Source organism: Mixophyes fleayi, chromosome 5 (assembly GCF_038048845.1).
Source record: "Mixophyes fleayi isolate aMixFle1 chromosome 5, aMixFle1.hap1, whole genome shotgun sequence".
In the NCBI taxonomy this organism is placed as follows: Eukaryota; Metazoa; Chordata; class Amphibia; order Anura; family Limnodynastidae; genus Mixophyes; species Mixophyes fleayi.
The window spans coordinates 195,174,294-195,189,303 of NC_134406.1; the positions used below are offsets into that span (position 1 = coordinate 195,174,294).

The 15,010-nt window shown below is 38.1% G+C and overlaps 1 protein-coding gene across 2 annotated transcripts in view; it reads right to left on the reverse strand.

The window, feature by feature from the left end:
- The window catches only part of C5H18orf63 (chromosome 5 C18orf63 homolog), a 98,171-nt gene that overhangs the window by 57,160 nt on the left and 26,001 nt on the right, over window positions 1–15,010 (reverse strand). For both annotated transcript variants that reach the window (XM_075211340.1, XM_075211341.1), the window contains one exon: window positions 3,323–3,401. In XM_075211340.1, coding sequence (XP_075067441.1) covers window positions 3,323–3,401 — 79 coding nt within the window. The remainder of the gene's footprint in view (window positions 1–3,322; window positions 3,402–15,010) is intronic.

A 15,010-nucleotide genomic window follows, 5' to 3' on the forward strand; every position in this document is an offset into this window, starting at 1 on the left:
TGTGTAAGGTGAATTTGTTAACTCCAACTGGTCAAATGTACAATGTGATAATTTTATATCTTTCACATATTTTAAGAAGGCTTACTGCAGATCATTACCATTTGGTACTCCTGCACTGGATGGATGGTGCTACTTGATGGGTCAGAAATGGCTGAAGGCTTCATTTGTTTTTAGTATTGGGTCATTCCACATAAAATCAACACAATTTTAGGAAAAAATTCTACCTTACATTCTCTAATTTAAATAAAATGTGGTATAATAAATGCTGCAATGGGTGTAAAGAAAACCCCCAAATGTTAGGCTGATATGTGCACTAGTTTTTAAGTTGTACGCCTTTAAATTTGCACCATTTTAATGAAAAACTTGCGTTTAACTATTTTTTTTTTGAAATTGCATGTGTACTGCCTTAATAAATAATTTTTTCATGCATCACTCAAAACTGAAAGCTCTTGTAGCAGATGATCTCATCATGATCCCAAAATAAAACTGTGGGGATTTATTAACAACAGTATGAACAGTTTTTGAGATGTTTTTCAAAAAATGTAAAATATGGCTTTTTGAGAAAATCGGAATTTTGATTTTGAAAAAGTAATATTTTAAATTCCTATTGAAACATGATGCTGTGTTATATATCATATGAAGTCCATAAAAAGAGGTTTAAAATGAGATATTGTCTAATTCTTTAGCTCAATCAGGTGAGCTACAAATGCAATTTAAAAAAACATTATAAGCAAGTTTTTCTTAAAAAAAAAAAGTGCAACTTTAAAGACGTATAACTTCAAAACCATTGCACATATCAGCCTAGGATGTGGGGGGAGGTGTGATACACCCATGACAGCTTTTATTATACCAAATTGCATTACGATCTGAAATGGTCAGTTTGAAACCCTGCGTTGATTTGATGTGGAATGACCCTATTTCCATTTCAGAAAGGGTGTACATTCGACCTGTTTGGAGATAACGGATTCACCTTACAAAGAACATCTACCATAGTAATCCATAAAACATCCGGCTTCCTTGGGTATGAAAAAGGTGGTGATGGACCAGCTGGATGGAGGAATGTCACTTTCACTTCACCCATGTTTTCATCTTTCTTCAGAATAAATGCGAGTCACATTTTGTTGTCATATACAGCATTTACATACCCTCTGATGTCAGCAAGTGTGAGCTGATACTACATTATCTTGAGGAACTAAACTATGACCTTCTTGCTCTTTTAAAAAAGTATTCCAAGTTCTTCTCTGCAGTTGGCTCAGACTTTTGGCATTTCAGAAAATAATTTACACAACCATTCTGAAACCGTTCTCAACCCCTTCTTATTAGATGTATGATTAGTCTTTTTAAATGGGTTGAAACAATAAGGTACCTGTCACTTTCCTCCATCTGTATTCTTCTTTACTTCACTAAACTGATTTAAACAGCAACCATTGCAAACAGTGCTCTAGACCAATTTCAACATCACAGCAGGCTTGGACTAGGCTGCCGGGGAGTCAGGTAAATAATTCCCATGTGACTAGTAGAGCCTCAATAAATACAATTTTCATGAATCACTCAAAACTGAAAGCTCTTGTAGCAGATGATCCTATCATGATCCCAAAATACAACTGTGCGGATTTATTTATAACAGTATGAACATTTTTTGAGGTGTTTTTCAAAAATCAAAAAATATTGCTTTTTGAGAATTTTGAAAATTTTACATTTTTACTTTTTATTGAAACATAATACTATGTTATATATCATATGAAAGTCCACAAAAGAAGGTTAAAATGAGTCCTTGCCCAACTCTCTAGCTCAGTCAGGTGAGCTACAAATGCAATTTAAAAACATTAAAAGCAAGTTTTACATCAAAAATGTGTAGCTTTAAAAGGCATATAACTTCAAAACCAGTTAACATATCAGCCTACGATTTGGGGGTTTTCTTTACCCCATGGCAGCATTTATAGTAACAAATTTAATTGAAATTAGAGAATGTAAGGTCGATTTTTTTTTTTTATAAAATTGTGTTAATTTGATGTGGAATGGCCCAAATATATCCTGGAGTGAGGAAATTTATGTGTCTCCTGACTAGTATATTCACAAGATTCTCTTTATGGGTCCCTGGTTAGAATTGTCCTGCGTATCGACCTATTTATGGGTTATCCTGAGCTAAATTATTAAATGTACAGAAATTCTGTTTTATATGCTTTTTTTTTAGTTTATCCACAGACACAGCTATATATGTTCCAAATCACTGTATTGGAATAAATACCATTATGTCAGCCCTTTCAATAATAATTATTTATATCCTATAGGTAACCATTTGCCTAACTTGTTACTATATTTTTAACCTGGATAACTGGTATGTCAATTCATTGATTATATTAGCAAATGCTTGTTAGCATAAGATAAGATATGTCAGGGTTTTTTTTTATTTTTGTTTGTGATAAAAATCTTCCAATAAAAAAACATGATTAAAAACAACAAACAAAAACATTTCAGTATTAACATACTGTGTCATTGTACAGAATATACATCAAAGGGATTATTTAAGGAGATAGGTTAAAATTTAATGAACAGGCCTAAAAAGTTCACATTTTTATTATTTTAACAAACAGTCCAAAATGACAGCTCTTGTAGCAGATGATCCCATCATGATCCCAAGATAAAACTTTGGGGATTTATTAACAATTTTTGAGATGTTTTTAAAAAAATTAGAAAATCAAAATTTTGATTTTGAAAATCTTACAATTTAAATTTTTATTGATATATACTTGTGTTATAAACCATATTAAAGTCCATAAAAAGAGTTTTAAAATGAGATCTTACCCAACTCTCTAACCCAATTAGGTGAGATACAAAAGCAATTTAAAAAATGTTAAAGCAAATTTTTCAGTAAAAAATTGAAGCTTTGAAGGCATATAACTTCAAAATCAGTGTACAGAACTGCCTAAGATTTGAGGGTTTTCTTTGCAACTATGGCAGCATTTATTATACCAAATTTCATTACAATCTGAAGAAGCTTGAAACCCTGTGTTGATTTGATAAGGAGTGACCCAATCAGGGTACAGAATATATCAGTAGAGATGGCTTTCTTCAGTACACCAGTCTTTATTGTTTACTCCTGTTTACATTTAGTTTACAACGAAAACATCCACTCTCAAAGTGGAGTGGGAAGCGACTACAAATATGAAGTGATCTAATCATAAATGAATAACAAAACATTTTTAATCTATTAAAATGATGTATTATTGGAAATAATTTGTTAGTAAAAATACAAATGTCCTTGTAAAGTAAAAATATTGATCAATTCTAATTAACAATAAACGAATAAATGACAACTTACTGGCGTAACCACCAATATCTGATTGAGCTGTTCTGGTACTGGTGATGCCACAATGTGATTATAAAGAAATAACAAATGTCTGAAAAACAAAATTAAAAAGGTAAAAAGCATTGTAATAATCATTATTTAGGTAGGTATTTACCCAGCCTTTTTCAAATGGCACCAACCAAATCATTTACATATATCTAATATAAATATGATTAATAGCAATATGTATTATAAGTGTATTAAAGATTTATTTTAAACTCACAAAGCTTGCTGGCTCCCCAAGAAATCAACCACAATATATGCTAAGGTTCCAAGCAGTATTATAAAGTGCCAACTCTTCTGCTGTTATGGTTATCAGTATCATCATCATTATTTTTATTAACTTTTGTGATCACAAAGCACACAAGTATGAGTAAACATGTCCAAAATGTGAATGCCTTTGATCTGACTCCTGATTTGGAAACACCAACGGCTCTGCAGAATTCCTGGGGGAAACTGAGTGCATATGAGCATATCTAGCTCTAAGAGAAAAAGGATTGTCAATTGTCAAAAGTATATGTAGTCTGATTATTTTTGATCACAGAAAGGTTTCTGAATAGTCTGACATTACAACAGGTAATTTCTCTAGTGAACCAAAAAGTATGTTTCTGCATTTCCCACTTTTCTGAAGGAACAGTAGTGGTTATCTTGCATTTTTTTTTTTTTTTAAATAATATGTTTTATACGTACCCTAATATTTTGGGGCAGGTACACTCGCTTACACAGATTCATTTTATCACATAGAATAAATTGGGTGCAACATTCCGGTTAAATTTAAGAGGTTTTACAGGGCTATGGCCAGATTATTTCCTATTACAAGAACCACATCTTATGATGGGTGTGTTCAACGTTTACTATGCATCTAAATTTGTCTAATATCAGATGGCTGTTCTGGTACACGATTTGGCTGCATATTGATATAACCAATCAATTTTCCTTGATGTGTTTGTGACAGCATAAGGTATACACCATATCCTCATGGCTCTCTATGGGACAAATATATAAAGCATATCTACAAAGTGCCTATTAAACCCTAATCTTAAACTTTAAATAGTACATTTGCTATGCTGATGTGTTTTATTAAGTCTGCAGAAACACGTTCCTTTCACAGATCCTATGAATGTGCTTTCCGATTTTTCTTCCAAGTAATTTGCCCTCAAAAATGTGTGCTGTTTCTAAACCTAAGTCTGAACCAAGGATGGATATTATCAAATAGGGTTTTATTAGACCTTTTTGGTCTGCTGCAGGAGACCTTTTTATTTGTAGAGAAAAACATGGGAGTCTCAGGCCCTATCCAGATTTAAATAAGAAAGGAAGGGATTGAAAATATGCATAACATGCACTGCAAATAGTTATATAATTTGGACTCCACAATGCATAAGCTGTTTTCAAAGGTTTTGTCAATATTTTTTGAAAAATAGGGAACTGGTCTGTAAAGTTCTGTAGAAACTAATTTACACGGGCCCGATTCATTAAGGAAAGATTTCTCCTGGACAAAACCATGTTACGATGCAAGGGGTGCTAATTAGCGATTTATTTTGCATCTAAGTTAAATACTGGCTTTTTTTTCCTAGATCAACTTTAAATTTCAGTGTACAAATAAGCCGTCAAGTATTTGTGTGCTACATGAAAAACAGTCAGTATTTAACTTATGTGCAAAATAAAAAAAACTCATTTGCACCCCTTGCTTTGCAACATCGTTTTGCCCAGAAAACTTAAGAAAACTTACTCAATTTGTTGCTTAACTACCTTAATGAATCAGGCCCCACATTTTTATTTTATGTAACTGGTGACAGTGGCGTGTACTCGGTGGAGTACCTATTGACGAGGAGCGGTTTTAGCAGTCAGATGTGGAACACATTGGAAATCTGAAGAAAGTCTGGTAGTTTTAGACTAAATACCACAGGATTGATGACTTCGGTGATTTGGAAGGGTCTAATGCATTTTGGGGCAAATTTCATGGAGTGTACCCAGAGGTGAATGTTCCTGGTGGGCAATTAGACCTTGTCCCTTCGACCTAAATGAGGGCTCTTCATTCTAATTTACGAGACAAAGCTGAAAATGGACCCTGGAGGTAGATTTCAAAGTTGTTCTGGAGAACAGATTTTGGTATGTTGTGGATGCGCACATTGTTGTGCTGCTCACGATTCTCCAAGTCCTCATTCTTGTTTTTAAGTTCCTACAGTTCGTCATTGAAATATAACAGGTCTTTAATCATCTCCTGTTGGAATCTGTGGAAGTGTTATTGACAAGAATCAAGCTTTGTATTATGAGGAGAGAGGGACGATATGTCCGCCTTGATAGAAGAGACCGCCATTTCAATTTGAGACTCAACTTTTGAAATCAGTGAGGAGGGAAGTGAAGGCAAGAATGTTCTCCTTAGTGCAAGGAGTTTGGGAAGGATGACGGAATAGCGTCCTGCTACCATGAGGAAAGTGATAGCAATGGGGGGCCCATGTGAGCGGAAGTGATGCATGATATCGGAGGCGGCACCTTTCTTGAATTCAGCCGTAGAACTATCAATTGGCAAACCTTTTGCCCCTTGTGTGAGAGAAATGGGGATGAGTGGACAAATTGTGCAGGGACTTGAGCGTCCTAATCGTGGTCGGTGTAAAGTGTGATATGCAGCAGTTGGGAAACTGAAGCAGGGTATAGCCAATGGATAATATAAGTAACAGAGTTATGCAAGTCTCGCCCCACCTTGAGAGGGTGCAGTTTGAAGTGTAGTGCATCAGTGTGCTATGCCTGAGGCAAGAACACTAGCAGAGTCAAAAACAGGGTGTATTTTTTGTGTGACTTGGTTGGCAATCAAATAATAGGGCTAGTTCAAGAGTACACTTTAGCTGCAATAAAGGATCAAGTAGAAGGTTTAATACCCCAACATAACCACAAGAGGAAAGATCCGAGTATTAGTGTGTGCCTCTTGAATAGATGCCGGTCAAGGCTATACAAGTCAGGCCCAACAGCACTCATAATAAAAGAGCAGGCAATAAAAAAAGATGTTTTTTTACTAGCCTCGAGTTCTTGATGTCTGAAACTCTCTTTGCGGAGGTAATTCCAGCAATGCTGGCACGGGTGTGTCAGTAGATTGAAGATGCTGTGATAGGTGTGCAGCTTGGCAGTACCCAGTGTCGGACTGGGGCATGAAGGGCCCACCGGGGGACTGCAATGCTAGGGGCCCACCAGTGGGGGTGTGGCCGGCCATCATAGAGGCGGGACCAGACACTGGAGGGGGAGTGGTCAGCTCACGAAGGACAGCTAGTACCATAGTGTAGTATATAAAGAATGCAGTGTGTATATAGAGTACACAGTCTTGACCTGCCCCTTAGATTGGGTAGAACAGTCACCAAAAATTGGGATTGTTCCAGTAAACCAGGCTTGGCTAACCTGTGGCACTCCAGGTGTTGTGAAACTACAAGCCCCTGTAGCAGGGGGGACGCCGATCACCAGGTGAGCTGACCCCCCCCCCTTTGATCCAGAACGTGGCTGCCGGCTGGATGACAGGATACGTATGTTCAGCAGCCATACATTAATTCCTGGTTTAAGTTAAATATTCTACGAGTATTCCCTTTATTATTCCGCTCACGCTCAGACAGTTTGTGTGTAACACACTTACTGACAAGAAGTCTGATGTGCGTAGGGGGAACTGTTCCCTGTGGTAAAACCTTATCTGGAAATATCTGACAAGAATCCATGGACCTGGTCTCCCAGCAGGCACACGCTCCTTTGTCTAACACGCTGGCAGGATCTGGGCACACGTACTGCGTGTAACACGGGTGATATCAGGATGGTGATTGGGGAACTCTCCACACCAGGTCGGCAGTGAGAATGATTACAAAGGTTTATAACAAGCAGACGAGATGAACTCTGTACACACAGCAGCAGGGACGCCGGGGAGGGCAGCAGGGATACCGAACATGTGAGCTGAATGGGCTCCGCCCACTTCTAGAAGGGGGTGTGGCCGTAAGGCAGAGGGGCCTACCGGTGATTTTTCCGGTAGTCCTGTGGGCCAGTCCGACACTGGCAGTACCGCTAGATGAGTGAGCGACAGCCAAAGTTCGTTTCACCCGATGTAGGGAGCAAGTAGGACGACAGCACTTCCATTGATGCAGAGTCTTCTGGCTGAAAATGTGCTGGTTTGGCTGGGGAGAGCCCTAACATGTTTAGTGGGCTCAATCACAGACAGGGGTTGTCCAAGACCGGACTCTGAGCCCCCAGAATTCCTTGATCACCAGTCCTACAACTACCATCCAGTGATGCGGCCGCCTAGCCCGCAAATGAGCAGCAACCCTGGGGCAGGAAGCGGAGGAGTGCAGTCCTCTGGCACTCAGGCCCAGATGAGTGGATCTGCAAGCAGGCGATGTTCGGTGAGTAGGACCACACTCGGGTAGATCTCTCAGACTATGTCAATTTTAAGTTAAAATAATGAATTTGCATAAAATCTTCAAAAATGTTTCCTCCAGTTTCAGTGCATGTCCTTATGTTCTAATATTTCTCTTATTTGAAGAATGTTTCCCTCCTGTACCTTGTTAAAACCCTTGATATATTTGAAAGTTTCTATTATGTCTAAAATGATAGAAACCCCTTTACTTTCTCTGCTCTACACCATGCATATTAAGATCTTTTAGTCTTTCCGGATAAGTTTTGTGCAATAGGCCATGTACTATTTTAGTTGCCATTCTTTGTACAGTCTCTATTATATTTACATTCTTCTGCAGATACGGCCTCCAGAATTTAACACAGTATTCTAGATGAGGCTGTACAAATTACTTCTATAGTGGCATTATTACTTTTTTTCTGCTACTGATTTCTTCCTCTCCCTAGGAAACCAAGCATCTGACTTGCCTTTCTCATTGCTTTGTTACATTGCTTACCCGCCTTTAAGTCACCTGATATAGTCACTCCTAGATCCATTTCCTCCTCAGTAGTTTCTATTATCGTGCTGATAATACTATATTTAGCCTTTGGGTTTTTGAGACCCAAGTGCATGAATTAGCATTTCTTGGCATTAAATAGTAGTTGCCACTCTTTTGATCATTCTTCTAGTCTACCTAGATTATCAATCATTACTTTTACCCCTCCTGGTGTGTCTACCCTGGTGCATATCTTTGTATCATCTACACAAAGGCATACTTTCCCTTCAATACCATTTACAATGTCACCAAAAGATTTATGTCCTTGGTACAAAATGGTAGATTCTGAATAAATGTACAGTATAAGTAACAGCAAGTGCTCAAAGTGAGTGATTATCAAGAAAAGAAACACACACACAAGAATCCTTAATCACACCGCTGTCTGGCAGTTATAAAGACTAAATAAAACTGCCTTCTATTTGTAAATAAAATGCAGTGTCTTAGTTTAGCAAAAGTCTTAGTTTTGCACATAATTAAATATATTAGCCACTCATCATTTCACACTTCTGCTAATACAGTGGTCTAAACTCTAAACAATGAGAGTCCCTATGTTGGGTCATGCATCTGTGCATTTTTAGATTGAGAGCTACTTTACCAGGAAAAATACCAAAATCCTCAGAAAAGGTACTACAAGGACTAGCACTCCATGCCAGCTGCTGATCACATACATGCCTTGAGGCAATGATACACAAAATGGAAAGTGTTCAAAAAAAGAGAAGAAACACACATCATATCTTCTAAAAAAAAAAAGAAAAATACATTGCAATAGTGGAGACAACTTTAAGTTGCCACTCCTTTGTTATGGAAGGTAATTTTGTTCTTTATTTAAGCGGTATGAGACTTTGGTAGCATTTAGTAAATGGGTGACCAGATGTCTAACATATGTTCTCCCAACAAAATTGGGAGTGAAAGCCTTAAACAGCACGACCATTGGGTCACATGCCATTTGCATGTTAAGTCTCTTGTTTCTGCCAGGATTTTAAAACAATACTTTTAAATCATGAGGCATGAGACTCATTGAGACATCTGATTCTTGACACCTCTTACACTTAAAAAGCCCAAAACACTCCTAAATCCTGTGTAGTAGGTGTCCTGAAGCGCTAATAAAGGATTTTAAGATTAGTCTTGAGTATAAGAATGCACTGAGAGGTGTGACTTCCTGCTATAACCTGCCATTCGTGGTCTCCCAGTACAAAAATGTAATACTTATATTTGGTTATATGGTGCAAAAGAGCAAGGATCTATCTCTAATCATACCTGGTACAAAAATATAACTGAATGTAGCACCAATACTTTGTCTTGAAAAGGTTCCATCTCCTCTTTAATTTGCGAAAAGGTATTAGCATGTGTAGTTAAAAAAAAATATATATGTAATGTCCCCCACCAATTAAATAAAACCTAGGGAAATAATCCTGAGGTGAATTCTCGTTGAAAATGGTGGAGCACTTGGGAGGTAGGAACAATAAATTTACTTAAGTTGTCTCATACTCTGAACACTGCCCCAATTGAAAGGATTTCTCTCGTGTTCAGTTCCGATAGCACCCACAGTAATTTCACCAAAACATGTTTTCACTGCACATTTTTGAATATCGACCCAAGGTCTATAAAAAAAGAAAATATTACTATTCTTCAGGGGAGATTCAACTCAGTGCAATGTGTCTCCGGAACATTCACGGAGACACATCGCACCTATGTTATGGCAGGAATCTCTACTCATTTCACTTTGCAACCCATCGAGGTGCACAGAAAAATGAGCGGAGATTCCTACCATAATGGCTGGCAGTGTGCGCAGCCGGAAATCGTAGTAATATCTTTACGGTACATTGCCAGCAACTGAATCTCCCCCATCGTCTTTTCAAAAGAGTAGTTCTGCAGTAACTGGTACCAATAGGCATCTCCAGGCGTCCTATGCATTTGACCCTAGACACTGTTTAAAGTGATATGCCTGAGGGTCATTTCCTCAAGATAAAAGTTAAATAAGTATTGCTGAGGAAAGAAAAAGGGACCCAAATTTGGACTATATGAAATAAAGTATCATGTGAGGAACTGCTGCAATATCGGCTACATACGACAGATGGCAGTGCACTATAAACACCAACAATTGCAACATGTAATGATCTGACGTAATACCAGCTATAGACAACAGGTGGCAATGCACTTATAAGAACGTTTACTAGGTGAATGGGGGATGATATTCAATGCACAGCAGAAATAAAAAAAAAAAAAGATGATGTAATCCAAAAGCACAACCTTGCTGCTAATTTTAAACAGGGAAAATGCCAACCCTGATAAATTATAAATCCAACTAAATGAGGTCAGCACGGTGGCTAAGTGGTTAGCACTTCTCCCTCACAGCACTAGGATCATGAGTTCAATTCCCGACCATGGCCTTATCTGTGTGGAGTTTGTATGTTCTCCCTGTGTTTGCGTGGGTTACCTCCGGGTGGTCCGGTTTCCTCCCACACTCCAAAAACATACTGGTAGGTTAATTGGCTGCTAACAAATTGATCCTAGTCTTTGTGTCTGTCTGTGTGTGTTAGGGAATTTAGACTTTAAGCCCCTATGGGGCAGGGACTGATGTGAATGAGTTCTCTGTACAGCGCTGCGGAATTAGTGGCGCTATAAAAATAAATAGTGATGATGATGATGAAGGGTGTACTATAATATATTATCTGAGAGAACTTTATTTCATAGTCTATAAATCATGTAATAGTCATAAAACAACATAACAAAAATAACATTAGAAAACACGGACAAAAGCTCATAATATATACAAATATATCAAATGAACCAAGGCTGATAACGCAAAGCATCCAAGTTTAGCATATTCTAGCACAGCAGTTACAAGAGTGCTCATGAGTATGTACATAAAAGTAATTATACAGAAAAGAACGACCAAAAAATATCTTAAGCAAAACTGAGTGGAATGCTAAAAGCATTTATAGAGGCAAACAAGTCCTCAGATTCATCTTCTTCAAACTATAAAGTGTAGAATTTCAATATAAGGTGTCTTCCCTAGACCAATTGTTAGTCTTAAAGCCACTTAGGAACTCAAGGATGAAATAAGGAGATAAAATAACTTCTTGTTGTGAATAGTAGAGTGCCAGTTTTAGGTGGACATTAGGGGGTAAGGATATTTCCTCAATTGAAAGAGCGAGAGGAAGAAAATTCACATGGAACAGGTTTCCATCACCAGAGGAAGTTTACCGTCTAAATATATGAGTGTTTGCCCATGAAAGAGTATTTTTCTTCATTTGAACTGCTGAAGGGATGCTAATGGTTTTGATCTTCAATCTATTTTTTTTTTATATGGGAAAATGTTCTGAACTTATCTAATTAATTTATAATCAACAAAATGAGTTTTCTGGGTTTGAAGTCATTAAAAGCAAATAGAGAAATGTTATGGTCTTGATGATAGTATTCTCTCTAATATATTTCATGCGATTGCAGTTGCCTGGGCCTTTATGTATTCGGTTAGGTAGACCTTTGCATATAGTTTATAATCTATATTTAGCAGAGAAATTTGCTGAAAAATTGGCAGTCATCTGGTGGTTTGCTTATAACTTTTATGTAAGTTTCTGATACTGTCTGGCATTTGTGAATAGAATTTGGAATGCCTTATTCATTAATGGCATTGTTTTTTTATGATACATGGAATAATATTTCAAGTTAAACTAGAAGGCAGTCTTTAATGTGATAATTATGGATTCAGGCAATATAATTAAGTATAAGTAAACCCAGGTGAAATGCCCTGTGGTTTACAAAGTCTGTGATTGCTTCTATTTTTTTCCTGTCAGTATTCCCTTTAAAAGATGAGACATAAGGACAGATCTTGTGGCAATTGATTCAGGGATTCCCCTTAGTCTGGTGTTATTACTTCTTGTTCTTCCTCTAGATCAGCTAACGTCAGGTCGTTTGGAATATTTTTTACTCAGTTACGTACAATAGGACAGAGATGAGGCTTTAATGAGGTCTGTAATTATATCTTTGAGTCCAGGAATTAATTCCCCCATTGCCTTTTGTATTTGACAGTGATCATTGCATGTCTGAGTGAAACACGCAAGCAGCTACCTCTTGGCCTGCTTCCATAGCCCTGTTTTCTTAAGCTTTGGCCTATTTCTCGCTGATTTCTACCATCACTTTCACTCATTGTCCGAGAAATAATTTGATTTGCATTACCATGTTACCTGTGTATGTGTGTATATATTTTTGTTCTTCATTTTCTGTTCTTTCTGTATCATGTTGTGTCTTGAGTTACTGTTTTCTGTATATGTCATGTACGACGCTGCAGACCTTTTGTGACGCCTTATAAATTAAAGATAATACAAGACCGTTTTTCCAAGGCAAAAACACTACGTGGTACAAGAGGATTTCATCACTTCACCCCTGTATCTAACAATTCAATAGGAACAAAGCGACGCAGTTCAGATAAAAACGTCAGTTTCTCAGATCAGAAGAATCAATTACCAGTGAATGTCACAAATCAGTACAAATTCATACATCGCATGTGTTTATGACAGTCATTGTATTTTTGGATCGGTACCATCAAAAGACGAGGAAGAATGTGGTGCTGAAGTTAAGTTCATGCACCCCTATGGCCCCGCTCAATCATTTCATTGACCTCTACATAATAAAGACGACATTTGTAATGGTAATCATCAGGAATATGTAATGTCAAAAAACGAAAGTACATCAACAGTTCGCCAATACCTTCTGCTGTCTCGGATGTCGGCACGTATAAATCCTCTGTTGAAATTTTTAGGGAAATGTCACTGTTCTGCTACAAGGGGGTGAACACCAGGAAGTTCACGTTTGAGAAAGTTAATCCAAACCCAATGGCCGCCCTGTAGTCCATTTGTGTAGTATACAGAGGGTGTCAGATGATATTTCACTCCTCTCCGGGCCGATCATGTGATCAAAGTCCGTCCTGTCTAAATGAGATACAGCATCCAATAACCGAATGTTGTAGCCACAGCTTAAGGTGAATATAGCTTCCGTATCAGGAAGGTATGAATAGCTAATACGTCCTCCAATGTATTGGAACACTAGAACACTAGTTTGGAACACTAAGCCGCTGACGATGTGTAGCGGTTTAAAACCACCATCAAACACGATTCTTAGTAAATTTACCCCTTGGATTCTTTTGATAGAGAAGATGGAATCGCATGTTTATCAGCAAAAAAGTTTTAAAGTTAATTTCTGGATAGACTTTGTACATCAACGAAAGTGCCAAATGTAATAATTTTCTTTGTGCGTGCAAACGTAAGACTTTTTTTTTTAATACTATCATTTCTTCTGCATCAAGGTGGGCTCAAATGTTGACCTAGCTCCTGAAGAGAAATAATTTCTTCCTCCTCCAGAACTAGTTTTTTTCCTCCTGAACTCAAAGCTGCTGCAAAAATCAAGTACTCCTGCAGAGTGGAAATGGCCATGCGTCTCTCCATACAAGAAAAAAAAATCTTTTCTAAATTTCAATAATCTTGCTTCTCTAAAAGATATCTTATTGGGAAACGGCCTCGCGTACAAGCCCGCGTGCTTTATCGTCGAACCTCGGAGGGGGGGTGGGCCTCCCAAATATTTCTAAGTACTACATCGCAGCACACCTAACTCAACTAGTCCTGTTCCATTCTCCTCTTGGCACAAGGTTATGGGTTGACATAGAGGCTAACCTTATGCATATTCTCTCGCCTTATACCCTTTTATGGATCTCGATCAAACACCGACCGCCCCTCTCTTCACTTCCACCTACCACCCATTTCTCACTCCAGATATGGGACTACTGTACCCGAACATTCCACTTGGTAACGCACCATGAAATTATGTTTCCATTATGGAATAACCCTGATTTCCCCCCTGGACAACAACAATCCTTTTATCAGCTCTGGTCTTCATATGGATTCAGGTTTTTGAGAGACGTAGCCCGCTTAAGTATCTTTCCTGAGTTTGCGGACCTCCAACGTCGTCACGGTATGCCACATAACCGATTTTACTAATACCTACAGCTAAGACACCTGTATCATTCAATTCCAGCACTTAACACCATTTACTATCTTACACCCTTAGAAACCTTCTGCGTAAGAAAATCACTCCCTACTGGCTTAATCTCGACATTTTACAGCATCCTGGTGGCATTTCGTCAACCTGACAAGGATCGGTATGAGCTTAAGTGGGAGGAAGACCTTGGAGAGGTATTGGAGGTGGAGGAATGGGCTAGGATTAGAGCACGTGTCGCCAAGAGCTCTATATGTGTGAAAACCAAGGAGAACGCTTATAAATTGTTGTATAAGTGGTATTTGGTCCCCACTCGCCTAAAAGCCATTTATCCCGATTCCTCTAACTTATGTTGGAGGAACTGTGGGCAAGAGGGCTCCTTCCATCACATATGGTGGTCATGCCCTAAGATGGTGGGATTCTGGCAAAAAGTTCATAATCTAATACACAGAGTCACTAAGCTACAATTACCCCCCTGCCCTTCTTATACACTCCTACATAGAACTGACCCAGATACTAGTAAACAAACGGCTGCGCTTGTGGGCCATATTCTTAACGCAGCAAAAACTGCAGTGGCAGCAAACTCGAAAAAAGCAGAACCCCCCACTTTAACTGAAATCATAAGCAGAATATGGCAGACTTATTGTTGTGAACATATTACTAGTATAATAAATGATAAACCCATTAAATTTCAAAATACCTGGTAACCTTGGCTGGCTATCTATGGAACAGATCAACCAGGGACCGATCAAAGTCA